Source organism: Oncorhynchus clarkii, chromosome 18, assembly GCF_045791955.1.
Source record: "Oncorhynchus clarkii lewisi isolate Uvic-CL-2024 chromosome 18, UVic_Ocla_1.0, whole genome shotgun sequence".
Classification (NCBI taxonomy): domain Eukaryota; kingdom Metazoa; phylum Chordata; class Actinopteri; order Salmoniformes; family Salmonidae; genus Oncorhynchus; species Oncorhynchus clarkii.
In genome coordinates this window covers 13,722,220-13,750,066 of record NC_092164.1, presented here as the reverse complement: position 1 = coordinate 13,750,066, position 27,847 = coordinate 13,722,220, and the positions used below count along the sequence as shown (strand labels likewise).

The 27,847-nt window shown below is 45.1% G+C and overlaps 1 protein-coding gene across 10 annotated transcripts in view; it reads right to left on the bottom strand.

The window, feature by feature from the left end:
- LOC139373016 (tensin-1-like) overlaps positions 1 to 27,847 on the bottom strand; it is a 164,039-nt gene that overhangs the window by 57,942 nt on the left and 78,250 nt on the right. For 7 of the 10 annotated variants that reach the window (XM_071112980.1, XM_071112981.1, XM_071112982.1 and 4 more), the window contains exons 4-13: positions 19,953 to 20,000; positions 17,954 to 17,974; positions 15,146 to 15,172; positions 14,970 to 15,011; positions 7,455 to 7,504; positions 6,450 to 6,621; positions 6,245 to 6,295; positions 5,890 to 6,012; positions 3,924 to 3,988; positions 2,767 to 2,850 (exon numbers count right to left, since the gene is read on the bottom strand). In XM_071112980.1, the coding sequence (XP_070969081.1) occupies positions 2,767 to 2,850; positions 3,924 to 3,988; positions 5,890 to 6,012; positions 6,245 to 6,295; positions 6,450 to 6,621; positions 7,455 to 7,504; positions 14,970 to 15,011; positions 15,146 to 15,172; positions 17,954 to 17,974; positions 19,953 to 20,000 (683 nt within the window). Of the gene's footprint in view, positions 1 to 2,766; positions 2,851 to 3,923; positions 3,989 to 5,889; positions 6,013 to 6,244; positions 6,296 to 6,449; positions 6,622 to 7,454; positions 7,505 to 9,696; positions 9,878 to 14,969; positions 15,012 to 15,145; positions 15,173 to 17,953; positions 17,975 to 19,952; positions 20,001 to 27,847 lie in introns of those variants that run through there. The other 3 variants (XM_071112986.1, XM_071112987.1, XM_071112985.1) reach the window with 2 other exon arrangements.

Genomic DNA, 27,847 nt, shown 5'->3' with positions numbered 1-27,847 from the left:
GCCTGCCAGGCAGGGGAATGTTGTGTTGTGTTGGTGAGCTCTGCCTGCCAGGCAGGGGAATGTTGTGTTGCGTTGGTGAGCTCTGCCTGCCAGGCAGGGGAATGTTGTGTTGTGTTGGTGAGCTCTGCCTGCCAGGCAGGGGAATGATGTGTTGTGTTGGTGAGCTCTGCCTGCCAGGCAGGGGAATGTTGTGTTGTGTTGGTGAGCTCTGCCTGCCAGGCAGGGGAATGTTGTGTTGTGTTGGTGAGCTCTGCCTGTCAGGCAGGGGAATGTTGTGTTGTGTTGGTGAGCTCTGCCTGCCAGGCAGGGGAATGTTGTGTTGTGTTGGTGAGCTCTGCCTGTCAGGCAGGGGAATGTTGTGTTGTGTTGGTGAGCTCTGCCTGCCAGGCAGGGGAATGTTGTGTTGTGTTGGTGAGCTCTGCCTGTCAGGCAGGGGAATGTTGTGTTGTGTTGGTGAGCTCTGCCTGTCAGGCAGGGGAATGTTGTGTTGTGTTGGTGAGCTCTGCCTGCCAGGCAGGGGAATGTTGTGTTGTGTTGGTGAGCTCTGCCTGCCAGGCAGGGGAATGTTGTGTTGTGTTGGTGAGCTCTGCCTGCCAGGCAGGGGAATGTTGTGTTGTGTTGGTGAGCTCTGTCTGCCAGGCAGGGGCATGTTGTGTTGTGTTGGTGAGCTCTGCCTGCCAGGCAGGGGAATGTTGTGTTGTGTTGGTGAGCTCTGCCTGCCAGGCAGGGGAATGTTGTGTTGTGTTGGTGAGCTCTGCCTGTCAGGAAGGGGAATGATGTGTTGTGTTGGTGAGCTCTGCCTGCCAGGCAGGGGAATGTTGTGTTGTGTTGGTGAGCTCTGCCTGCCAGGCAGGGGAATGTTGTGTTGTGTTGGTGAGCTCTGCCTGTCAGGCAGGGGAATGTTGTGTTGTGTTGGTGAGCTCTGCCTGTCAGGCAGGGGAATGTTGTGTTGTGTTGGTGAGCTCTGCCTGCCAGGCAGGGGAATGTTGTGTTGTGTTGGTGAGCTCTGCCTGCCAGGCAGGGGAATGTTGTGTTGTGTTGGTGAGCTCTGCCTGCCAGGCAGGGGAATGTTGTGTTGTGTTGGTGAGCTCTGCCTGCCAGGCAGGGGAATGTTGTGTTGTGTTGGTGAGCTCTGTCTGCCAGGCAGGGGAATGTTGTGTTGTGTTGGTGAGCTCTGCCTGTCAGGCAGGGGAATGTTGTGTTGTGTTGGTGAGCTCTGCCTGTCAGGCAGGGGAATGTTGTGTTGTGTTGGTGAGCTCTGCCTGTCAGGCAGGGGCATGTTGTGTTGTGTTGGTGAGCTCTGCCTGCCAGGCAGGGGAATGTTGTGTTGTGTTGGTGAGCTCTGTCTGCCAGGCAGGGGAATGTTGTGTTGTGTTGGTGAGCTCTGCCTGCCAGGCAGGGGAATGATGTGTTGTGTTGGTGAGCTCTGCCTGCCAGGCAGGGGCATGTTGTGTTGTGTTGGTGAGCTCTGCCTGTCAGGCAGGGGCATGTTGTGTTGTGTTGGTGAGCTCTGCCTGCCAGGCAGGGGAATGTTGTGTTGTGTTGGTGAGCTCTGCCTGCCAGGCAGGGGAATGATGTGTTGTGTTGGTGAGCTCTGCCTGCCAGGCAGGGGAATGTTGTGTTGTGTTGGTGAGCTCTGCCTGTCAGGCAGGGGAATGTTGTGTTGTGTTGGTGAGCTCTGCCTGTCAGGCAGGGGAATGTTGTGTTGTGTTGGTGAGCTCTGCCTGTCAGGCAGGGGAATGTTGTGTTGTGTTGGTGAGCTCTGCCTGCCAGGCAGCCTGTTAATGATACTAATGATGATCATGCAGAGTGTGACTTCTGTTCCAGAGGTCGGCCCATCTCCCCACCACCCCTTTGCTCCCCCCGCGCTCCGCTGGCAGCCGCCAGATGGTTCGGTCTCCCAAATGAAATTAGGTCGGAGCAGGAAGCAATCACAGACCAGCTGGGTTGTGTAAGGAGCTCCCTGTGTAACAGCGGGGTCACGCCGGAAAACACGGCCACACAGATTCTGACATATTACAGTTACTACTGTACAGAGATATATATATATATAATGTTGGGCTGCCACAGAGATCAAGTCTGGACAACCATCCGCCATTTTGGCTCAGAACATTCCACTCAAGGATCTAACCTAGATTCTAATCTAGAGTGGACTTTCCTCACAAGAATGTTGATGATGATTTGATAGTGATGCGTTTCTACGGCAGCATAGCAGTGCTGAGATCCACCCCCCCTCCTAATGTTAATGTCACACATGCCAGACCATAATAAGTTCAGACTGCGGGGAACTGGCTGGGGGATAATTATATCTGAGTAAGGAAACAGCAGCTGGTCAGAGGCCTAGTGCTGCTACTGCTGCTGTTGCCTGCTGGATACACCTGGGGTTCCCTTATCTGCCACAAACTATGGATCCCGGATCAGTTTGTATTTACTCAGTAATGACCTATGGCTAGGACTGGATCTGACCCTAAATCAGTTCTAAGCGCCACTAAGAGTTCCCTAACAAAGCCACCTGAGCGACTGAGGAGAGGAGGATAGCCTTTGAAACAGTGAGAGTTACACCAGGTCATCCATTGACTGGATTCCACTCTGAGAAGTCACGCCCATCCCTTTACCCTTGTTGACTTCTTCAATGAACAGAATGAAGTATACACGTTGTAAGAATGGAATCCAGCCAGTTGCTCTCACCAAGGGATCAAACTCATCCAGCCTATAGGAAGTTGTAGAGTGCAAAAACAAGAAGTGAGGTAGTAAGTGGTAACTGACCTTCTCTGCGACGGTTGACCCACAGGAAGTGCTTTGTCTTCGTAGAAGCGCCTCATGGCGAACCTGTCCAGTGCCTGGTCAGCACTGAAGACCACAGGAGAGACAAAGGTCATGATCGGCTCTTCTTCACTGAACACATACCATATACTATACAATAAGTTTGCCCTGAAATGACCCTGAAAAGTGTCTTCTCCCTTAAAAAACATCATTAATCGACCGTGTCCCTTAAGAAGTGTCCTTAATCTACAGCTTTTCATCTTTTGCCATCCCCACAATGCTACAGTATCCCAGTATTATTATCTGATCAATGTACAGATGTAGGATCTTAATTTGATCACCCTGTTGCAGGAAAACTTTCCTGAAGTGTATTTGAGATTAAAAAGTATTCTGAAGTTCAAAAATGTCCATGAATTATAATCCACATAATAATTCAATAATTTTGACCTTTCTTATTCCTTAGTGAAAGTGTAAGATTGTAAGTCCCATCCCCCACCCTGAAACATCTGGAGTCTTTACAGGGTATGACATATGTACTGTAAATGTTCCTCTTTATTGACCAAAAATACACCAGAGCCTGAGCAGAATGTTTTGGCATAACAACCACATCAGTGTTTAATTTGAGGCCCGATCCCGATTCCCTTTGGCCTATCTATCTGTTACAGATCTACGTGCTTGTCCTGACATCACCGCAAGTTTTTGTCTTTAAACTGACAGTTTACTTCCTGAATTGACTGCCTTCAATTCCAATTGAAAACTCAAAGAAAACGTATAGAATGGACAAATGCCTGTTTGTATTCATCTGGAAATATCTGGGAACTTTAAGGATGTACGGAACTTCAAGCAGGGTGGTGATATTGAATGAATACATTGTTCCATGTTGACTAATAACAAACAGGGTACATGAGGTCAGTTTGTCTGCAGTCAGAAGTCTCTGGTACCTGGCTGATATGTTGACTAATAACAAACAAGGTACATGAGGTCAGTTTGTCTGCAGTCAGAAGTCTCTGGTACCTGGCTGATATGTTGACTAATAACAAACAGGGTACATGAGGTCAGTTTGTCTGCAGTCAGAAGTCTCTGGTACCTGGCTGATCTGTTGACTAATAACAAACAGGGTACATGAGGTCAGTTTGTCTGCAGTCAGAAGTCTCTGGTACCTGGCTGATATGTTGCTGTAATGCATGTAGGCAGCCACCACCACTCCTGTCCTCCCACGGTTCCCCTGCAGAAAGAGAGAGGGGTAGGGGGAGAGAGAGGGAGATAGAGGGAGGGAGAGGGGGAGAGTGAGAGAGAGGGGAGAGGGAGAGAGAGGGAGGGAGAGGGGAGAGGGAGAGAGGGGGGGAGAGGGAGAGAGAGGGGTAGGGGGAGAGAGGGGGGAGAGGGGGTGGATAGGGGGGAGAGAGGGGAGAGAGGGAGATATACGTTTTGAGAAAGAATACAAGGCTATTTTTAGTTACACACTTGAAGGCTGAATAATGTTTGTACCTGCAGTGTAGTCATGTAAATGCTGTACAGTGAGTTAGATTTGAGTGACCAGGCTATTTTCAAGCCAAACTGTCACAGATTGAATTTGATCAAACTGCCTGGTTCCATTTATCACAATGACATTGTTTGTGGTCAAATTCAACTGAAGATAGATATGCAACACTACCGGAGAAACCTTTGACCTCAACTCTGAAACAGCAAGTGGAACATTTCTGACTGGGGCGATAACAAATAGCATTTAGTCAAATTAGGCGTTTCTGAATGGAAGCAGTTCTTCCATCTTGACCAAAAGCTTCAATTTCAGGACGAGGAGGAAAAATTAAGTGTTGGTAACCATGGGGATGCTCTGTTTGCTACCACTTGTTGTACATATTGAATAAAATGTTCCCCCACAGACTTATCAAGTTACTACTCACTATTCAGCTACATTGACTCAAAGTCTTTAACACTGATTGATAGAGACTTAGATGAAGTTTTTAAAGTCGTTTTTTGGGGAGTTACTGTTGTTGACATTGGATCATTCCTGACAAGTTGTATGATGAATCATTGGGCCTGAGAGGTTGGGGGAGGAGGATGTGCTGCCAAAACACAGGCAGCAGCAGCAACAGCCTCTATTAGAATCAAATGACTCTCATGTTCACTGGATTTCTTTGTGATATATGGCTTCAGTCTAACAGTCTGCAGTTAAGAACCATTTAAATGTTTTACCAGCAATACTAGAATGTGGAGGACTTGTCTTCCAACTACAAGACAGCTTGATTATCCCACTTTGTCCAATGAGGTACAGGGAGACAGTTTGGTGTTTTACCTCCTTACCAATGAGGATGGAGGACATACAGAGTAGAGTATTCATAGGGGACTTTCTCCCTGGGGCCTGTCTGTCTCCTTTCACACTCTTCAAACAGAGAGCACCCTCTACTGTCCTTAACACAGTGGACCACGGCATACTGTAACACTCCCGGGAAGAAACCCTTCCTTCCTCCCTTCCATGGAGTGATCAGAGATCTGTAAGACCACGGGACCCTGTTCCAATACCCTGACTATGTATCCTTCCTTCCTCCCTTCCCTGGAGTGATCAGAGATCTGTAAGACCATGGGACCCTGTTCCAATACCCTGACTATGTATCCTTCCTTCCTCCCTTCCCTGGAGTGATCAGAGATCTGTAAGACCACGGGACCCTATTCCAATACCCTGACTATGTATCCTTCCTTCCTCCCTTCCCTGGAGTGATCAGAGATCTGTAAGACCACGGGACCCTGTTCCAATACCCTGACTATGTACCCTTCCTTCCTCCCTTCCCTGGAGTGATCAGATATCTGTAAGACCACGGGACCCTGTTCCAATACCCTGACTATGTATCCTTCCTTCCTTCCTCCCTTCCCTGGAGTGATCAGAGATCTGTAAGACTACGGGACCCTGTTCCAATACCCTGACTATGTATCCTTCCTTCCTCCCTTCCCTGGAGTGATCAGAGATATGTAAGACCACGGGACCCTGTTCCAATACCCTGACTATGTATCCTTCCTTCCTCCCTTCCCTGGAGTGATCAGAGATCTGTAAGACCACGGGACCCTGTTCCAATACCCTGACTATGTATCCTTCCTTCCTTCCCTGGAGTGATGTGTCCGACCACCTACCTTGTTGTGAAGCACCACTACATTGTGTTGGTCAGCGTTGAGCCAGGTGTCCATGGCCTTGCACATGCTGCAGATCTTATCCAGGGCAGGAGCATAATGGTCTGGCCAGCCAAACTCCAGCACCTACAGGGGGCCACACAGACCACTATCACATATCAAGACTTCCACCACTACCATTGCATTTAGGAGAGTTGTGTGTGTGTGTGTGTGTGTGTGTGTGTGTGTGTGTGTGTGTGTGTGTGTGTGTGTGTGTGTGTGTGTGTGTGTGTGTGTGTGTGTGTGTGTGTGTGTGTGTGTGTGTGTGCGTGCGTGCGTGCGTGCGTGCGTTCGTGCGTGTGTATTTGTGTGTGTATACCTTGTGGTTAAGCTTGGTGATGTCATTCCTCCGCTCGCTTAGGTTGAGGAGCTGAAATCACAAAATCCACACCAATAAGCATGAGAACGATTTCAGGAAACAGTTGTACATCAGCAACAGGACGTGACAGGGTGCATGAAAAGCCACCACACCAACAGACAGGCCCGGTAGTGAGGTAGAGCAGTGGCAGGACAGGGGGTCTCACCAGATAGTGTTCCCCGTGTTTGGAGGCCAGCATGGAGGCCACCTCCTTGATGTTGGAGGTGTAGCTGCGCTCCTCCGCTCCGCTGGGGAAGGAGACAGAGATGATCCTCTCGGTGATGTACACCAGGTCCACCTCATAGTTCTCATCCATGGCCTGCAGCAGACTGATACTCCTGGGGAGAGGAGAGAGGAGAGAGGAGAGAGGAGAGAGGAGGAGATGAGAGGAGAGAGGAGAGAGGAGAGAGGAGGAGATGAGAAGAGTGAGGAGATGAGGGGAGAGGAGAAGGGAGGAGGGGATAGATAGTTAGAGAGTTGATGTACACCAGGGCCACCACATAGTCCTTCTCCAGTACTGAGTGCTGATCTAGGATCAGCTTCTCCCTGTCCATATAACCTTGCTCCTTATGATCTAAAAGGTCAAACTGATCCTAGATCACCGCTGCTACTCTGTATGAATATGGCCCCTGATATCTTACAGGGTTTGTACATCAGCACTAGGCTATGAAGCTCTTCCTTGGTGGCTCTTGTGTGTGGTATCTATTATCTAGCATATCTTTGATGTATGAGTCTTCAGTACTGACAAACCGATGTGATTTATGTCTATGGTAATTGGACGTGGCGTCATATGATATCACACATGTTTTCATAAACATCTTCAGTCCTAGTTTTTCAGTTCAGAAGAAAGTGTTCTGGAATGATCCAAGCGGGTATTGCGCAATCATTCTGATCAGCTCCCCAAATCCCGACTCCCAGCTGGCTGTTAGATGGGAAACGTAGCTGGAGAAACAGGCATGGTTGTCACAGTGATCTGACAACAGGATAGAATACATCCTGATGGGGTTTTGATAGGCCTGTGTCCATGGATTTCAGTGTGTGTTGAGCGCTATGGGCATCAATGAACCGAAACGTGAGGTCAGAGAAACAGGTGTAAACGTGGCCGTATACTGCAGTAGATGAGGAATAGTGACAGCCTGGATAGTGAGGGAAAGACAGTGGTCTCTCTTACCGTGATGGCCTTCGTCTAGTCTGCTCACTCTTACAGGACCTTGGGGTTCCCTACAGAGAACACAGAGAAGATAGAGCACACACTCAGTCTCCTTGATCAACTTGGCATTGTTTGTGTTTGACGTAAGTGTGCGAGTGAGTGTAATACACAACTGCATTGTAAATTCCACATTAAAGCACACTGCATCTGGTCTTCTACTATATCAAATCCAAACACAACTGGATGGAATTTAGCCATGATGAGATGCGTCCATTGCGTTGAAATAACATGATATCCCTGGGGACTTACTTGTACCCAGTGTCCCCATCCTCAGTCTAACTATAGAGAGAAAAGCAGTGGAGAATATCGAGGATTCATTTCAACAACGAGGGTGATTAGCAGTAGACAATAGATCACAGTGTTCAGACACAAAGTGCTGTGTTCTAAAATAGATGCTGTCGGACAGCATCACATAGTATTACTGGGGTATTAGCCTGTCTATGACCCTGGTGACGGGGTGGTGATGGGTTGGTTGGTTAGTGGCATGTGGCAACAGTCTTAAACAGCTTTCTTTGCTCATCCCCTCATCTCCTCGTCTCCTTTCCTTCATAAGTAATGTAATCCAGCAACATTAGGAAACATCTAATTACTGATAATTGGTTGTTTCCTGTTACAGTAATCTAACTGACATCACATACTTGGCGTGTCCTGCAACCAAGCAGCCAACCAGCACACTCCTGGCACAGGCTGCAGGTTGAAACGGTCAGTTTGATACGCTAGCAAAGTACTGTATGTTTGAAATGTGAAAATACCCAAACATTTAAAGTTAGCCTGTACAGTACATAGCTGTCTATCTGTCTGTGTTTGACCCTTCTGTAAGAGTTACATTGACTACATCCTGCCATCTGTCTGTCCATGGTCACGAAGACAGGGAGATGAGGACAGGGAGACGTCTACCTATACTGGGACATCAGTAGGGCTACCTTTAGTGATTCAACATCCTTTTTACCACAAGGCAAGCACTGCCTTCCCCATCTGGCTGGAGAAATACACAGCACTATGTGAAGGAGGACACAGAGGACCTGAACAGAACAGAAAGTTATGTACACAGTACAGAGCTCTGTGTTGCCATTGTTCCATTCATTTCTCTGTGATGAAACTAATCCTCGTCAGGCAAAAGGAAAACCCATTATTCATAGTGATGTGACTAGAAACAGATGCTGCCTGCTGGAACCAAGGACACTGTTGCTCCAAAACTGTAACAATATGTCTGTTCACAGGGGACAAGAGTGACAATTGCGTAAGAACAAGGTCTCTTGCATCACACACATGGCATGGACACACACACACACACACACACACACACACACACACACACACACACACACACACACACACACACACACACACACACACACACACACACACGCCTGTATACACACGCAGAACTAAACGCGTACACACAACACAACCACCAAGCCTCTCATACAATCTGTGTCCAACCGTCCACACACACACACACATGCTCTCTTTTTTCATCAGCTATAACTCAGAAAGCTGTGCGTGTGTGCGTGTGTGTGTGTGTGTGTGTGTGTGTGTGTGTGTGTGTGTGTGTGTGTGCGTGCGTGCGTGCGTGTGTGTGTGTCCTGCATTCCCACCTCAGTAATACTCATCACAGTTATCAAAACCAGCTGTAAAGATACTCTACCCAGCAGGACCAACAAACTACCAACAAGAGAAACACAGAGAGACAGGAGGAAGACATTCAATGAAAGACCACAACCACTAAAGAAGCTTAGATAGTAGACGTTTAACTGTGTTGACTGAAGGAAAAACATTAAGGTCTTGCTGTTTATGATTACATTGGTATGTTCCCACTGGGATTTTTTTTTTTAATCAATGTTGTTTTCATGTCATTTCAACCCCCCAAAACGTGGAAAACAACGTTTAACCTAAAACCAATGACATGATTTCACATTGAATTCACAATAGTTGACAACTCAACCAAATATAAATCAAAACTAGACATTGAGCTGACGTCTGTGCCCAGTGGGTAATGCAACAACGTATGGACAAACTCATTATTAAAGGGGAATTTCACCCAAAATGTACAACTTCAAATGCCATTCCTCAAGGCACCCTAGATCCCCTAAATACACCCAAATACAAAGTAGTGTGTTTGACAGCAGGGAAACATTCACTAAAAAGCCAGATTTGACCGTCATCCCACCAGGTACACTTCCAGAGTGTGGGCGTGGCCTACCTTAAATAGGTACTCAGCACTCCGCCTCCAGGAATTGCGGAAGGAGGCGAGGCACCTGCGGAGGGCGCCACCTGAGGTCATGGCTGGACTGGTCTGGTCTGGACCAGGGTCCCTCTCGCTCTATCCTTTCTGTGTTCGCCCTATCGCCCTGGGGAAGGCTTCAATGACCAAACGCCTTGGTTGTCAATCACAGAGAAACACCTGGAGTCTAATATCCATATTCGTTTCCTTCCAAGAGACAACGCAGATCTTGTTGTATATGTCCAGTTTGTTCTTTGTTGTTTATTCCTTTGTCATGATGGGACTCTCTCCTCAAAAAGTCTCAGCTCCCCCCAAAACAGGTTCCAGCTCAGTCTTTAACGCTCTCGCTCTCTATTCTTCTCCTCCGTGCCTCTCGTTTGTCTTTCCCCTTTTTGTGCTTATTCTTTCTCCTCTCCCGCCCACTTTTGGTTTCTCCCTTCCCTCTTTCTTATTATGCCTCATTATTTCTTCTCCCTCTCTCCCTCTCTCTCCTCTCTCCCTCCCTCTCTCTCTCCCTCTCTCTCTCTCTCTCCTCTCTCCCTCCCTCTCTCTCTCCCTCTCTCTCTCTCTCTCTCTCTCTCTCTCTCTCTCTCTCTCTCTCTCTCTGTGTGTGCGTGTGGTCCCCCTCTAAATACTACTACGTCTCCAAGTTAATTAAATGTACTTATTGTAAAGTGACACCACCACATTGTGCTAGTGTGAATGCCTTGGAACAGTGGGACTACGAGAGGTCGTTTGTTGGCTAACACTCTTCCCGAAACCCATCCGTTGACCCTTAGCTACCAATTACACATTTCCAGAGTAATTCCAGAGAGAGCTGGTGTTTCCCTCTATCGTATATATGTGTAACCCTGACTGCTCCCTATAACACTGATGCTCTTATATACCAGGGATTCAGAGTTGAGAGCAGAACTACTTTCCTCCAGTGCTGACTGAGGTCAGAGAGAGGGGAAGAGCTGAGGAATACAGGAGACCACTGAAACCAGATGATTTTCTCTCTCTAAAGTGTGCTTCTTAGTGTCACAACCAGTGAGGAGGAGGAGGAACCACTGTGTTATGTGGATGTGTGTTAGGTGGATGTGTGTTAGGTGGATGTGTGTTAGGTGGATGTGTGTTAGGTGGATGTGTGTTAGGTGGATGTGTGTTAGGTGGATGTGTGTTAGGTGGATGTGTGTTAGGTAAATGTGTGTTAGGTGAATGTGTGTTAGGTGAATGTGTGTTAGGTGAATGTGTGTTAGGTGAATGTGTGTTAGGTGAATGTGTGTTAGGTGAATGTGTGTTAGGTGAATGTGTGTTAGGTGGATGTGTGTTAGGTGAATGTGTGTTAGGTTGATGTGTGTTATGTGAATGTGTGTTAGGTGAATGTGTGTTAGGTTGATGTGTGTAGGGTAAATGTGTGTTAGGTACATTTGTGTTAGGTACATTTGTGTTAGGTTAATGTGTGTTAGGTACATTTGTTTTAGGTACATTTGTGTTAAGTTAATGTGTATTAGGTTAATGTGTGTTATGTGAATGTGTGTTGGGTAAATTTGTATTAGGTTAATGTGTGTTATGTGAATGTGTGTTAGGTGAATGTGTGTTAGGTTAATGTGTGTTAGGTTAATGTGTGTTAGGTTAATGTGTGTTAGGTTAATGTGTATTAGGTGAATGTGTGTTAGGTTAATGTGTGTTGGGTTAATGTGTGTTAGGTTAATGTGTGTTATGTGAATGTGTGTTAGGTGAATGTGTGTTAGGTTAATGTGTGTTAGGTTAATGTGTGTTAGGTTAATGTGTATTAGGTGAATGTGTGTTAGGTTAATGTGTGTTGGGTTAATGTGTGTTAGGTTAATGTGTGTTAGGTTAATGTGTGTTAGGTTAATGTGTGTTAGGTTAATGTGTGTTAGGTAAATGTGTGTTAGGTTAATGTGTGTTAGGTAAATGTGTGTCATCATCTCCACCAGCACTACACAACTGATTCAAATAACCAACTCATCATCAAGCTTTGATGATTTGAATCAACTGTATAGTGCCAGAGCAAAAAACAAAATGTGCACACAGAGGGGGCCCCAGGACCGAGTTTGGGAAACCCTGTAATAGGTGTGTTAGGTAAATACACATCTGACGAGATCCTATGACCAGCTCAGAGATGTAGGCTGGTGATAAAAAGGTTGCCCTCTCCTTTTAATTTCCCTCTCCTTTCTCCTCTTCTCTCTTCTCTTCAACTCCACTCTTCTTCTCCTCTCCTCTCCTCAGCCCTCCTATCTTTTCTTCAACTCCTCTCATCTTCTTCTCAGCTCTCCTCAGCTCTCCTCAGCTCTCCTCAGCTCTCCTCAGCTCTCCTCTCCTCTCCTCTCCTGTCCTCTCCACTTCTCTCCTCAGCTCTCCTCTCATCTTCTCTACTTTCTCCTCTCCTCTCCTCTCCTCTCCTCTCCTCTCCTCTCCTCTCCTCCACTCCTCTCCTCTCCTCCACTCATCTCCTCAGCTCTCCTCTCCTCTCCTCCACTCCTCTCCTCTCCTCCTCTCCTCTCCTCAGCTCAGCTCAGCTCTCCTCTCATCTTCTCCTCTCCTCTCCTCTCCTCCACTCCTCTCCTCTCCTCCACTCATCTCCTCAGCTCCTCTCCTCTCCTCCACTCCTCTCCTCTCATCTTCTCCTCTCCTCTCCTCTCCTCCACTCCTCTCCTCTCCTCCACTCATCTCCTCAGCTCTCCTCTCCTCCTCTCCTCTCCTCCACTCCTCTCCTCAGCTCTCCTCTCATCTTCTCCTCTACTCTCTTCTCTCCCACTCCTCTCCTCCTCTCCTCTCCTCTCCTCAGCTCTCCTCATATCTACTCCTCTACTCTCTTCTCTCCCACTCCTCTCCTCTCCTCTCCTCAGCTCTCCTCTCATCTACTCCTCTCCTCTCATCTACTCCTCTCCTCTCCTCAGCTCTCCTCCCCCTACTCCTCTCCTCTCCTCACCAATCACGTCAGAGCCATCCCAGAGACTGCGTCTGGAGCTACAGTAAGTGTGACTTAAATCTAAACAGGGTGCATTTGGCCTGACCTGGCCGCACCACACTGACTCAATTACAGGCACAATGGGATGCTCTCACTCACAACAACCACGGATAGGACATCTCCTATTGGCTAACCAAATAAATATTCCACCATCACTTCCTTTCTCTGAAGCGTTAGTACTGCTGTCTCTGTAATTCTATAATAGGAACATTAAAGTCCCTCCCCCTCCTCCTCCTCCTCCTCTGACATTCTGGGATGAAGCTGCATGCATTTCAGGGACACCATGTCACACGCTCTCCTGTTTTTAGTCCACTGTCACCAGCTTTCTGTCTCATTGTCTAACCCTTATAAACCAGAACATCCAACCTACTCTCTGCCCCCCCCCCCCCCCTCTCTCTCACGCTCTCTCACACACAGACTCAAACTCTCTCACTCCCTCTTCTCTTATTTTATCTCTCCCCCTCCTCCTCTCTCTGTCTCTTTGCCTGTTGGATTTGTGATTCTAAAAAACCTCAAGCTGTGTAGCTTCCCTCCACCTACCATACATGGGTATAAAGTATGTACTGTGTGTACAGTAGGGGAGAGTGGGGTAAGTTGAGCCAAAGCGGTAAGTTGAGCCACCCTTGTTTCTAGGAAACCATAAACAACATGTATAATTTGACCAAATATTTAGGAATGCATGTCATCATTTCATGGAGTCTGTGTAAGAAGAAACCACATGAAAAAAGTGGTAAGCAAGTCAAGTCCCCAAAAATGATTTTCACCAAGTCAAATTCATTTATTGTGTTAAAGGTTTAATGATATTTGTATTTAAAGCAAAGTAGATATTTTGAAGATATACATCAGTTGGGGTCTCTATAAGCTTCAATATGAGGTCCTGATCCTAGCATGAAAGTGCATCCTCGTAGCTGTGTGGGCTAATATAGTCAAAATGTTTGCCTCGCGGTAAGTTGAGCTAATGGTTGAGCCAATGGCAAGTCGAGCAAATTGAAGTGTTTTCTTCCCAGGCATAACGCAAAGACATTATCGCTGGGATGAGGTACTGTAACAACAGGGCCTGGCCTATGTTAATATTGTTTAATAAAAAGTAGAACGTTTTTGTTCAGTGTTAAGCCTGTGTTAAAATATCCTTAAGATTATTAAAAGACAAAGTGATTGTGATTGTGTTTGGAAAATAAAGATAGACATGGTTTTAAAATGGTTGTGGTAATATTTCATTCAGTACAGACATTTGTAAGCAGTCCCACAGCTCAACTTACCCCAAACCCGGGGTAGGTTGTGCCAAGAGACAACACATGTTTTCAAAACTGTAACGTTTACATGAATTCTGATTATTCCCAGGGATTCACAACATCCTGAAATATATGTAGATATCTTTGTTAGAAAGAATCCTATATTTCTCTTGACGGAGTGATGCTGAAAATTCAAAAATGGCTCAACTTACCCCATTCGCCCCTAAACAAATGTATGTGTACAGTTTGTGTGTAAAGATGCTACAAGTGCATTTAAGTCAACTGCATCCTAAATAACACAGGGTCCATTTCATCCACAGATTGATCAGTCATCCTAAATAACACAGGGTCCATCCATCCACAGATTGATCAGTCATCCTAAATAACACAGGGTCCATTTCATCCACAGATTGATCAGTCATCCTAAATAACACAGGGTCCATCCATCCACAGATTGATCAGTCATCCTAAATAACACAGGGTCCATCCATCCACAGATTGGTCAGTCATCCTAAATAACACAGGGTCCATCCATCCACAGATTGATCAGTCATCCTAAATAACACAGGGTCCATCCATCCACAGATTGATCAGTCATCCTAAATAACACAGGGTCCATCCATCCACAGATTGATCAGTCAGTCAGTCAGTCAGTCAGTTAGTCCAGGTCTGGATGACGTCTGCATTCACAGACTCATGTCTACTGGGTACATACAGTAGAGTACAGTATGGCTCAACAACGTCCACTGAAACAGAGTAAGCCACTGAGGTGGGAGACACTGCAGTGCTTTCCATGTTCTCTGCTTCCAGGGGGTGTTTTAATAGTGTCCTTACGTCAACCTCCGTGAAAATAGTCTGACAACATCACAGCTGTCCACGAGCTTTATGGAGTTGATCCCACGTGGTCAATTAGGACACCTCTGACACTACAGTAAATCACACTGCCCAGACAAGCCAGAGCTTCTGTAACATGCCTCCTGATGGGTGATAACTGTTGCAAATACCAATCATCAACATCACAGAAGTATGAAAAGAGAGAGGCTTACCGGAGTTTCTACATGCTTCAACGGCAGCTGAGGAGTGGCCGGCTGAAGTGAGAGAGAGATGGAGATCAGGTGAGTATATACCATTCTTTGTTTCTCCTTTATCTCTCCATGCAGGTTCATCTGATTCAATCACTTTGTCAAGAGAGACGAGGTCCAGACCTGGTTGTGCTACTCACCCGTGAATTAAGTGAAGCAACTGACCTCTGTCACATCGAATGGTAGAACAGAGACAGGGAAAAAGAGCAAGAGAAAGAGAGGAAGGGAGAGAGATAGAAAGAGAGGAAGGGAGAGAGATAGAAAGAGAGGAAGGGAGAGAGATAGAAAGAGAGGAAGGGAGAGAGATAGAAAGAGAGGAAGGGAGAGAGATAGAAAGAGAGGAAGGGAGAGAGATAGAAAGAGAGGAAGGGAGAGAGATAGAAAGAGAGGAAGGGAGAGAGATAGAAAGAGAGGAAGGGAGAGAGATAGAAAGAGAGGAAGGGAGAGAGATAGAAAGAGAGGAAGGGAGAGAGATAGAAAGAGAGGAAGGGAGAGAGATAGAAAGAGAGGAAGGGAGAGAGATAGAAAGAGAGGAAGGGAGAGAGATAGAAAGAGAGGAAGGGAGAGAGATAGAAAGAGAGGAAGGGAGAGAGATAGAAAGAGAGGAAGGGAGAGAGATAGAAAGAGAGGAAGGGAGAGAGATAGAAAGAGAGGATGGGAGAGAGATAGAAAGAGAGGAAGGGAGAGAGATAGAAAGAGAGGAAGGGAGAGAGATAGAAAGAGAGGAAGGGAGAGAGATAGAAAGAGAGGAAGGGAGAGAGATAGAAAGAGCGGAAGGGAGAGAGATAGAAAGAGAGGAAGGGAGAGAGATAGAAAGAGAGGAAGGGAGAGAGATAGAAAGAGAGGAAGGGAGAGAGATAGAAAGAGAGGAAGGGAGAGAGAGAGAAAGAGAGGAAGGGAGAGAGAGAGAAAGAGAGGAAGGGAGAGAGATAGAAAGAGAGGAAGGGAGAGAGATCGAAAGAGAGGAATGGAGAGAGATAGAAAGAGAGGAAGGGAGAGAGATAGAAAGAGAGGAAGGGAGAGAGATAGAAAGAGAGGAAGGGAGAGAGATAGAAAGAGAGGAAGGGAGAGAGAGAGAAAGAGAGGAAGGGAGAGAGATAGAAAGAGAGGAAGGGAGAGAGATAGAAAGAGAGGAAGGGAGAGAGATAGAAAGAGAGGAAGGGAGAGAGAGAGAAAGAGAGGAAGGGAGAGAGATAGAAAGAGAGGAAGGGAGCGAGATAGAAAGAGAGGAAGGGAGAGAGATAGAAAGAGAGGAAGGGAGAGAGATAGAAAGAGAGGAAGGGAGAGAGATAGAAAGAGAGGAAGGGAGAGAGATAGAAAGAGAGGAAGGGAGAGAGATAGAAAGAGAGGAATGGAGAGAGATAGAAAGAGAGGAAGGGAGAGAGATAGAAAGAGAGGAAGGGAGAGAGATAGAAAGAGAGGAAGGGAGAGAGATAGAAAGAGAGGAAGGGAGAGAGATAGAAAGAGAGGAAGGGAGAGAGATAGAAAGAGAGGAAGGGAGAGAGATAGAAAGAGAGGAAGGGAGAGAGATAGAAAGAGAGGAAGGGAGAGAAGAAAAGCAGCTGTGAAGGTTCTTTTATAGAACACTGTCCTCCCTGAACGCTGTTAATGATCCACCTGAGACACACCGCCATTCCATTAACCCTGAGAGGAGAACATGAGGGCCTTGGGCCTGCTCACTCTCACACACACACACACACACACACACACACACACACACACACACACACACACACACACACACACACACACACACATACTCACTCGCATAGGCACGCACACACAGACACACACACACAGACATGCACACATGCATGCATGCACACATGCACGCACACACACACACTCACTGCTAACACATACATAATTTGTTAGTGTGTGTGTGTGTGTGTGTGTGTGTGTGTGTGTGTGTGTGTGTGTGTGTGTGTGTGTGTGTGTGTGTGTGTGTGTGTGTGTGTTTGTGTGTGTGCGCGCGCGCGCGTGTGTGTAGATGCATCAGTAAACAGTGTGTGTGTATATAAGCATCAGTAAACAGTGTGTGTGTAGATGCATCAGTAAACAGTGTGTGTGTAGAAGCATCAGTAAACAGCGTGTGTGTGTGTGTGCGCGCGTGTGTGTGTAGAAGCATCAGTAAACAGTGTGTGTGTAGATGCATCAGTAAACAGTGTGTGTGTAGATGCATCAGTAAACAGTGTGTGTGTAGATGCATCAGTAAACAGTGTGTGTAGATGCATCAGTAAACAGTGTGTATAAGTCAATATTGAAACAGGGAGATTGATAGCAGTTAACTCTCCATCAGTCTAACATGCTCCTCATAGGAGTGGGCATCAGGACATGATGATGAAAACATAAAAACCCACTCCAAACCATTGAAATGAGCAGGTTTATTGAGTGTTTACATTTGTATCATGTCTTATGGTGTCCCACTCTCATAGCTACAGAACTATCTTTAGGGAAAGCATGCTACCATGCTAAAAAGGCATGGGAGGAAAAAAATGCAGAAGGCTCAAAATAAACATCTGTAGCACTGTTTTAAAAGCCATGGGAGTCAAAACAGACACAGTCCACAGGGAATCAGCACAAATGTGTGGATGTGGACTGTTTGGATTAGTAGAACATTCGGTCGTGACCAGGGGTTGGGGTCAATTCCTTTTCAAGTCAGTCAATTCAGAAAGTCAACAGAAATGCCAGTTCTAATTCCCAGCGCTTCTCTGGGAGACCAAAATGGAATTTGGAATTTGTACATTTCAGTTTACTTCCTGCAGTGAAATGGAATTGACCCCCTCACCATGGCACTCAAAGTGGCTTAATGCAGAAACGGTTTGTCATGAAGTCAAAGCACCAGACTATTTTTTGCCTCCCTGACGCAAGACACGGTGCTGTGGACTAGAGCACCCTCTAGGGGACAAAAAGTAGCATTACACCGCTTTTTATTTCTCTCATCTCACCCAAGGAGGATCAGTGGACGGCTAAAGGAGGGAGGGAAGGAAGGAAGAACAGAGGGAAGGAAGCCATTCAAGACATTTCAAGACTATACGGACATAGCCCCTAAAATAGGTAAAAAAAACTTCAGAGTTGAACATGAACTTCTGACCCTGTGAGTGATTATTCTCAGAACAACCCCAGGACGTCACATAGACGTGAGTGAGGAGAACCTGGGGTCACAACTCTGTTTGGTGTACCTTCACACGTCATACGTTCATAACACACACACTTTAACCGACGGATGGGGGTATTCCATTACTATAGACTGTCAGAAGAATAACACACATACTGAGAAACCACTCTGTATGTGACCCTGTGTAGAGATTACCCCCTAACCAACCACTCTGTATGTGACCCTGTGTAGAGATTACCCCCTAACCAACCACTCTGTATGTGACCCTGTGTAGAGGTTACCCCCTAACCAACCACTCTGTATGTGACCCTGTGTAGAGATTACCCCCTAACCAACCACTCTGTATGTGACCCTGTGTAGAGATTACCCCCTAACCAACCACTCTGTATGTGACCCTGTGTAGAGATTACCCCCTAACCAACCACTCTGTATGTGACCCTGTGTAGAGATTAACCCCTAACCAACCACTCTGTATGTGACCCTGTGTAGAGATTACCCCCTAACCAACCACTCTGTATGTGACCCTGTGTAGAGATGACCCCCTAACAAACCACTCTGTATGTGACCCTGTGTAGATATTACCCCCTAACCAACCACTCTGTATGTGACCCTGTGTAGAGATTACCCCCTAACCAACCACTCTGTATGTGACCCTGTGTAGAGATTACCCCCTAACCAACCACTCTGTATGTGACCCTGTGTAGAGATTACCCCCTAACCAACCACTCTGTATGTGACCCTGTGTAGAGATTACCCCCTAACCAACCACTCTGTATGTGACCCTGTGTAGAGATGACCCCCTAACAAACCACTCTGTATGTGACCCTGTGTAGATATTACCCCCTAACCAACCACTCTGTATGTGACCCTGTGTAGAGATTACCCCCTAACCAACCACTCTGTATGTGACCCTGTGTAGAGATTACCCCCTAACCAACCACTCTGTATGTGACCCTGTGTAGAGATTACCCCCTAACCAACCACTCTGTATGTGACCCTGTGTAGAGATTACCCCCTAACCAACCACTCTGTATGTGACCCTGTGTAGAGATTACCCCCTAACCAACCACTCTGTATGTGACCCTGTGTAGAGATTACCCCCTAACCAACCACTCTGTATGTGCCCCTGTGTAGAGATTACCCCCTAACCAACCACTCTGTATGTGACCCTGTGTAGAGATTACCCCCTAACCAACCACTCTGTATGTGACCCTGTGTAGAGATTACCCCCTAACCAACCACTCTGTATGTGACCCTGTGTAGAGATTACCCCCTAACCAACCACTCTGTATGTGACCCTGTGTAGAGATTACCCCCTAACCAGTCAAGTTAGAAAGGCCATACACAGCTTTAGTAATTGAAAAGGCCCAATATCTTGCCCATCTTTATACAGCAGTTTGAATGATTACAGTACGTGGGAATGGATATTTTCCTGTCAGACAGGTACTAACATACATACATACATACATACAGACAGACAGACAGACAGACAGACAGACAGAGACAGGCAGACAGGTACTAACATACAGACAGGCAGACAGGTACTAACATACAGACAGACAGACAGGTACTAACATACAGACAGACAGACAGACAGGTACTAACATACAGACAGACAGACAGGTACTAACAGACAGACAGACAGACAGACAGACAGACAGACAGACAGACAGACAGACAGACAGACAGACAAAGACAGGCAGAGAGGCTGCAGTGACAGACCATGTCTGTCTGTACCAAAAAGGGGTAGGGTGAAGTTAGACCTTAGACACTGATCTATGGTCAGTTTAGCATAAAGGTTAGGATACACACACACACTGTGTACACACCGGCTTGGTAGGTGATCCGGTAGGTGCCACACATGCATCTGCAAGGACCTGTAGAGACAGAGAGAGAGGATCAGGTTAGGACACGAATCTCAGAATCCTCTATCTATCTATCTCTATATCTATCTATATATATCACACATTTTGGGCAGGAGGTTGAGGGAAAGAGAGAGTGAGGGAGAGAGAGAGCGAGAGAGAGAGAGAGAGAGAGAGAGAGAGAGAGAGAGAGAGAGAGAGAGAGAGAGAGAGAGAGAGAGGGAGAGAGAGAGAGAGAGAGAGAGAGAGAGAGAGAGAGAGAGAGAGAGAGAGAGAGAGAGAGAGAGAGAGAGAGAGAGAGAGAGAGAGAGAGAGAGAGAGAGAGAGAGAGGGAGAGAGAGAGAGAGAGAGAGAGAGAGAGAGAGAGGGAGAGAGAGAGAGAGAGAGAGAGAGAGAGAGAGAGAGAGAGAGAGAGAGAGAGAGAGAGAGAGAGAGAGAGAGAGAGAGAGAGAGAGAGAGAGAGAGAGAGAGAGAGAGAGAGAGAGAGAGAGAGAGAGAGAGAGAGAGAGAGAGAGAGAGAGAGAGAGAGAGAGAGAGAGAGAGAGAGAGAGAGAGAGAGAGAGAGAGAGAGAGAGAGAGGAGAGAGAGAGAGAGAGAGAGAGAGAGAGAGAGAGAGAGAGAGAGAGAGAGAGAGAGAGAGAGAGAGAGAGAGAGAGAGAGAGAGAGAGAGAGAGAGAGAGAGAGAGGTTTGACATGTCTCTTGAATAGTACAGTATTTGCCAAGTCACTTGGGACCTCACAGAAATAGTATAAGAGAATAAGAAAAATAAAGAATACAAGTAAACTGTTGGGAAAATACTGTCTGGTGGCTGAACTACCTTCACCCCTTCCTCACACAACTATGACTATCATGTGGTCTAGATTTGATCAAACCTGCAACACAATTCTGATGACATTGATATCAAACAGTAAGAACAAGGAGGAGCATACCGATGACATATCAAGCAGAATGAATTGAGTACTGACCATAAAATAGTATGTGTGTAATTGAGTACTGACTATATAATGGCTGTGTACAGGCACAGTAAGCTGTTCTGACAGCTGATGCTTAAAGTTAGAGAGGGAGATATAAGTCTCCAGCTTCAGTGATTTTTGTAATTCGTTCCAGTAATTAGCAGCAGAGAACTGGAAGGAAAGGCGGCCAAAGAGGAGTTGGCTTTGGGGATGACCAGTAAAATATACCTGCTGGAGTGCGTAATTGAGTACTGACTATATAATGGTATGTGCGTAATGAGTACTGACTATATAATGGTAAGTGTGTAATTGAGTACTGACTATATAATGGTATGTGCGTAATTGAGTACTGACTATATAATGGTATGTGTGTAATTGAGTACTGACTACATAATGGTATGTGTGTAATTGAGTACTGACTATATAATGGTAAGTGTGTAATTGAGTACTGACTATATAATGGTATGTGCGTAATTGAGTACTGACTATATAATGGTATGTGTGTAATTGAGTACTGACTATATAATGGAATGTGTGTAATTGCGTAATGACTACATAATGGTATGTGTGTAATTGAGTACTGACTATATAATGGTATGTGTGTAATTGAGTACTGACTATATAATGGTATGTGTGTAATTGAGTACTGACTATATAATGGAATGTGTGTAATTGCGTAATGACTACATAATGGTATGTGTGTAATTGAGTACTGACTATATAATGGTATGTGTGTAATTGAGTACTGACTATATAATGGTATGTGCGTAATTGAGTACTGACTATATAATGGTATGTGTGTAATTGAGTACTGACTACATAATGGTATGTGTGTAATTGAGTACTGACTATATAATGGTAAGTGTGTAATTGAGTACTGACTATATAATGGTAAGTGTGTAATTGAGTACTGACTATATAATGGTATGTGCGTAATTGAGTACTGACTATATAATGGAATGTGTGTAATTGCGTAATGACTACATAATGGTATGTGTGTAATTGAGTACTGACTATATAATGGTATGTGTGTAATTGAGTACTGACTATATAATGGTATGTGCATAATTGCGTAATGACTACATAATGGTATGTGTGTAATTGAGTACTGACTATATAATGGTATGTGTGTAATTGAGTAATGACTATATAATGGAATGTGTGTAATTGCGTAATGACTACATAATGGTATGTGTGTAATTGAGTACTGACTATATAATGGTATGTGTGTAATTGAGTACTGACTATATGATGGTATGTGTGTAATTGAGTACTGACTATATAATGGTATGTGTGTAATTGAGTACTGACTAGATAATGGTATGTGTGTAATCGAGTACTGACTATATAATGGTATGTGTGTAATCGAGTACTGACTAGATAATGGTATGTGTGTAATTGAGTACTGACTATATAATGGTATGTGTGTAATCGAGTACTGACTAGATAATGGTATGTGTGTAATTGAGTACTGACTATATAATGGTATGTGTGTAATTGAGTACTGACTAGATAATGGTATGTGTGTAATCGAGTACTGACTATATAATGGTATGTGTGTAATTGAGTACAGGCATTATAATACCGTTAGGAAAATCCTTGGTTCATAGACTAGTTAAATTGCTCAATGACTCCATCACTGTATGAGACACATGCACTAATCCATACTGTATCCCCCCATCCTCCACACGCACGCACGCACGCACGTACGCACGCACAAACGCACACACACACACACACACACACACACACACACACACACACACACACACACACACACACACACACACACACACACACACACACACACACACACAGTGCAGTCAGGGGTTATAATGTCAGTGAGTACAGCTGAGAGAGAGAGAGACATTGGTTTCAAAGTCAGTGTATCTGCCTCAGGTCCTAATGAAGCTCCGGCTGGAATAATAGGATTAGTGGTCTTCACTGCAGAACCAAAACACATCACACACCATCACACACCATCACACGCAGGAGAATAAACAGAACAGACAAAGAGAGGGAGGGAGGGAGGGAATGAAGGAGGGGAAGAAACAGAACAGACAAAGAGAGGGAGGTAGGGAACAGAACAGACAAAGAGAGGGAGGGAAGGAGGGAATGAAGGAGGGAAGAAACAGAACAGTAAATCCTATTTTATTGAAGTTTTACTGGCGCAGGGTTAAGCAACGAGCTACTGTGATTCTGACAAATAGACTACATGAATAACATCCTGACATCAGAAAAAGGTAACTTTCAGTAGATGCACTTAGTTATTGTCAACAACACAAACGAAAGTATAGATGTAGGATCTTCATTTGAGCCAGTTTGCAACAGCAGGAAAATAATCCTGCAGCAACAGGACATGTGAATTATTATCTGGATTATAATGAATGTTTTTAGAGGTTGATACATTTTTTTGAAAGGGGAAATCAAGTGTAAAACAGAGATCAGGGGGGCGATCAGTGGAAGAACATGGATTATTCAAGAGAGATCGATCATGTCGTTATTATCGGTGTGTCCTCAAATAGATTGTGATGTCACGTAACTCAGTTAGGATCTATTTTTGCATTGTTTACTTCAGTTTATTTTAGTAAATACTTTCTATAACACTTATTTTTCTTAAAACGGCATTGTTGGTTAAGGGCTCGTAAGTAAGCATTTCACTGTAAGGTATTCGGCGCATGTGAAAAATACAATTTGATTTAATAGTGAGTCAGCGTAATCAATATTGAATTAGCGATTGTCTTCATGATAGAGACTGCATATCGCTGTAACGGCTCTCGTCGAAAGGAGTGGACCAAAGCGCAGCGTGGAAAGTGTTCATGATTTTTATTATCAAAAAACACTCAAACAAAATAACAAAAGGCGAAAACGAAAGCGCACAGTTCTGTCAGGTAACAGACACTAAACAGAAAACAAGACCCCACAAAACCCAAAAGGAAAATGACAACTTATATATGATCCCCAATCAGAGACAACGATAAACAGCTGCCTCTGATTGGGAACCACACTCGGCCAAAAACAAAGAAATAGAAAACATAGACTTTTCACCCTGACCTAACCAAACATAGAGAATAATAAGGATCTCTAAGGTCAGGGCGTGACAATTGCACTGCTCTCAGGTAACACTGCAAGTCCTGCTGTCACACAACTCAGTTATGTATGTTCATAGAATCACTACTGAGTTAGTTAGATATCACAGGCATGGTCCAGACAAAAAGCTTTCCCTCTCTGTTTCCCTGTTTCTTCCCTAAATCTAGAATGTTCTTTTTCAGTCATGTCAACAGGATGTTTTCCAGGCGAACAGCAATGATGGGCTGTGATTGTGTGTGCGCGTGCGTCTGTGTGCATGCTTGCTTGCTTACGTGTGTGTGTGCGTGTTTATTCATGTGTGTGTGCATGCTTGCTTGCTTATGCGTGTGTGTGTGTGTGTGTGTGCTTATACGTGTGTGTTTGTGTGACTGTCAGCGGATGTTTGTGAGCAGTGAGATGACAGTATCAGTGAACAGCAGACACACAGAGGAAGGAAGCCCTGGTAATCAGTTTGCTATTGAGAGACTGATCTCTAATTGACAGACTAATTACAAGCTCCAGTCTGTGTTGTGTTGTTACGTTACACCTCACTACTGATTATGGCTGTATGGTTAAAGTGAAAATCAAAAACGGATCTTTTTGTATTTTATTTCATTGGTCCACTGTTGAGCAGCCACGTCATCATGATGATGCCTTTTATATTCAGTCCAGTATCTTGACAACTTGACTGGTGACATGCAAAACATTTTGGGACTGTATCAACAGTGGACTAATGAAAAAAATACCAAAATATCATTTTTGAGTGAATTTTCCCCTTAAATCATAGCCAAGCCCATCATTTACCTGTGCTGACCTTTACTGACTAACCCTAACTACATACACACACGCATGAACGAGAGAGAGAAGCAAGGAGAGAGTGAGTGACAGGGAGAAACGGAGAAAGGGAATACGAGAGAAAACGAGAGAAGAATACAAGAGAAAAACGTGGGACGCTGGAACCCATCCAATGTGCTCTGTGTGTTAAGCTCTGTCTAACTCAACAAACTCTGTGTGTTAAGCTCTGTCTAACTCTACAAGCTCTGTGTGTTAAGCTCTGTCTAACTCTACAAGCTCTGTGTGTTAAGCTCTGTCTAACTCTACAAGCTCTGTGTGTTAAGCTCTGTCTAACTCTACAAGCTCTGTTTGTTAAGCCCTGTCTAACTCTACAGGCTCTGTTTGTTAAGCCCTGTCTAACTCTACAGGCTCTGTGTGTTAAACCCTGTCTAACTCTACAGGCTCTGTTTGTTAAGCCCTGTCTAACTCTACAGGCTCTGTTTGTTAAGCCCTGTCTAACTCTACAGGCTCTGTTTGTTAAGCCCTGTCTAACTCTACAGGGTCTGTGTGTTAAACCCTGTGGAGCTATATGGCTAATCTAGCCTATCAACACACTGGGAGACAGAGCAGTGGGAGAAGAAGCACACAGTCAATCTAGCAAACCGGAAGTATTCCCAGAATTAGCTAAGATTCCCATTAAGTTCAAGTTAGGGTATTATCTAACATTAGGATAATAACATCCCAAAAACACTCAAAAACATTCAGAAAAAGTTTCAATTAAATTTCCTTGAAATGTTCTAACATTCACAAAAATGTTGTGCCCAACATCTGTAACAACCACCACAGAACGTTCCCCAAACGTTGTCATTAGGTTTCCAGGTAATGTAACAACATGTACCAGTAATGTATTTAGAACACACTGCTGCCAAAAATGTGAGAACAATGTTCTGGGAACGTTCTTGCAACATCAGGCAAATGTTTTCTACAAATCATCAACACAACTGGACAGTTTTTGTGTTTAGAGAAAAATTGCCGCAACCAAACGAATGTCCTGGAAACTTTCACAGAACAAATGTTGGTGCACACCCAGACCAACCATCTGCTCTGTATAATAATGATCTGAGGAGACAGAGGGAGGCTAGATCACATGATTTAGAGGAACGATGACTGACGTTAGAACATACTGTACGAATCACGTTTAAGTGACAAGGCGTTCGTTTTTTCTCATCATTACTTCCGTCATCATGAAACTGTCACCAAAGGATGCCGTGTTAATGATTGGCAATAGAATCATTGTTCTGATGATAAGCTGACGTTCCCTCAACGTATATATAGGTATGCTGTCTGGATGTTATTGCCTAAACGGTTACAGAAGATCATCAGCACCCCTAGGAAAAACTCACAGCAACGGGTGACTTTTTGGAGGATTTCTTGGTTGCTATAGCAACAGGGAGAGTGCATAACAAACTCCGGTGGGCTGACATTTGTTTGACTAAGTCCAGATTGATCTATCCTAGCAGAGCCCAGTAAATCCACATATTACACTGTAACTACTATGGGCCTAGATGGGGAGGCGTACATGAGAGACAGACAGAGAAACTCAGAAGAGTTTGTGTGTGTGTGTGCGTTAATATGAGTGTGTGCGTTAATGTGTGTGTGGTGTGTGTGTGTGTGTGCCTGTGTCTCTAAAACGTATGAAACTACGGTCGGGCACCCAGGGGCCCCCTCACAGAGTCAGTTAATGTGTGCTGTTTAAACCCTCTATACCTACTAACTGGAGCTGAGACTGACACAGATATATCACTGTAGGGGCCCCTGTGGCCCCCGGCCTATCAGTCGGAGGAGCCTTCTTCCTTTATTCACAGCTGACAGCAAACAGTTCTCAGCACCACTCAGCCATCCCACTGAAGGAGATGTGGCTCAGCACTGTGGTACCCAGGCTTTCAGCCATCCCGGTGAAGGAGATGTGGCTCAGCACTGTGGTACCCAGGCTTTCAGCCATCCCGGTGAAGGAGATGTGGCTCAGCACTGTGGTACTCAGGCCTTCAGCCATCCCAGTGAAGGAGATGTGGCTCAGCACTGTGGTACCCAGGCTTTCAGCCATCCCGGTGAAGGAGATGTGGCTCAGTACTGTGGTACTCAGGCCTTCAGCCATCCCGGTGAAGGAGATGTGGCGTCTTCTCTAAAAGGTCAGGCCTCGGAAAGTGCACAGGCGTAGGTTTTATCAGAGACGGACAGGCATATTAAAAAAGACAGACTGAGAGATGAAGAGAGAGAAGAAGGGACCAAAATAGATAAAGAGACAGACATACTGTACAGACAGACATGCATACATACAGATATGGGGGTAAAAACAGACAGACAGACATACTGTACAGACAGACATGCATACATACAGATATGGTGGTAAAAACAGACAGACAGACATACTGTACAGACAGACATGCATACATACAGATATGGTGGTAAAAACAGACAGACAGACATACTGTACAGACAGACATGCATACATACAGATATGGTGGTAAAAACAGACAGACAGACATACTGTACAGACAGACATGCATACATACAGATATGGTGGTAAAAACAGACAGACAGACATACTGTACAGACAGACATGCATACATACAGATATGGTGGTAAAAACAGACAGACAGACATACTGTACAGACAGACATGCATACATACAGATATGGTGGTAAAAACAGACAGACAGACATACTGTACAGACAGACATGCATACATACAGATATGGGGGTAAAAACAGACAGACAGACAGACAAAAACAGCCTGACAGCTCGAGAGACAAACAGATAAAACCAAAAAAACATTCACACCAACTCAAAGCTAATCTGCGTCATCTCCTCAATTTAGCCTCATAGCGCATTCTTACGACATCGCTATGGAACCTAGTGAACAATACCCAAGCAGATGCATCCATATATGGCAAGTGGAATCAGAGTCCCAGACTGGACTAATATGGATCTACTGGGCTTAGGACCCACTCAGACTGGACTAATATGGATCAACTGGGTTTACGACCCACTCAGACTGGACTAATG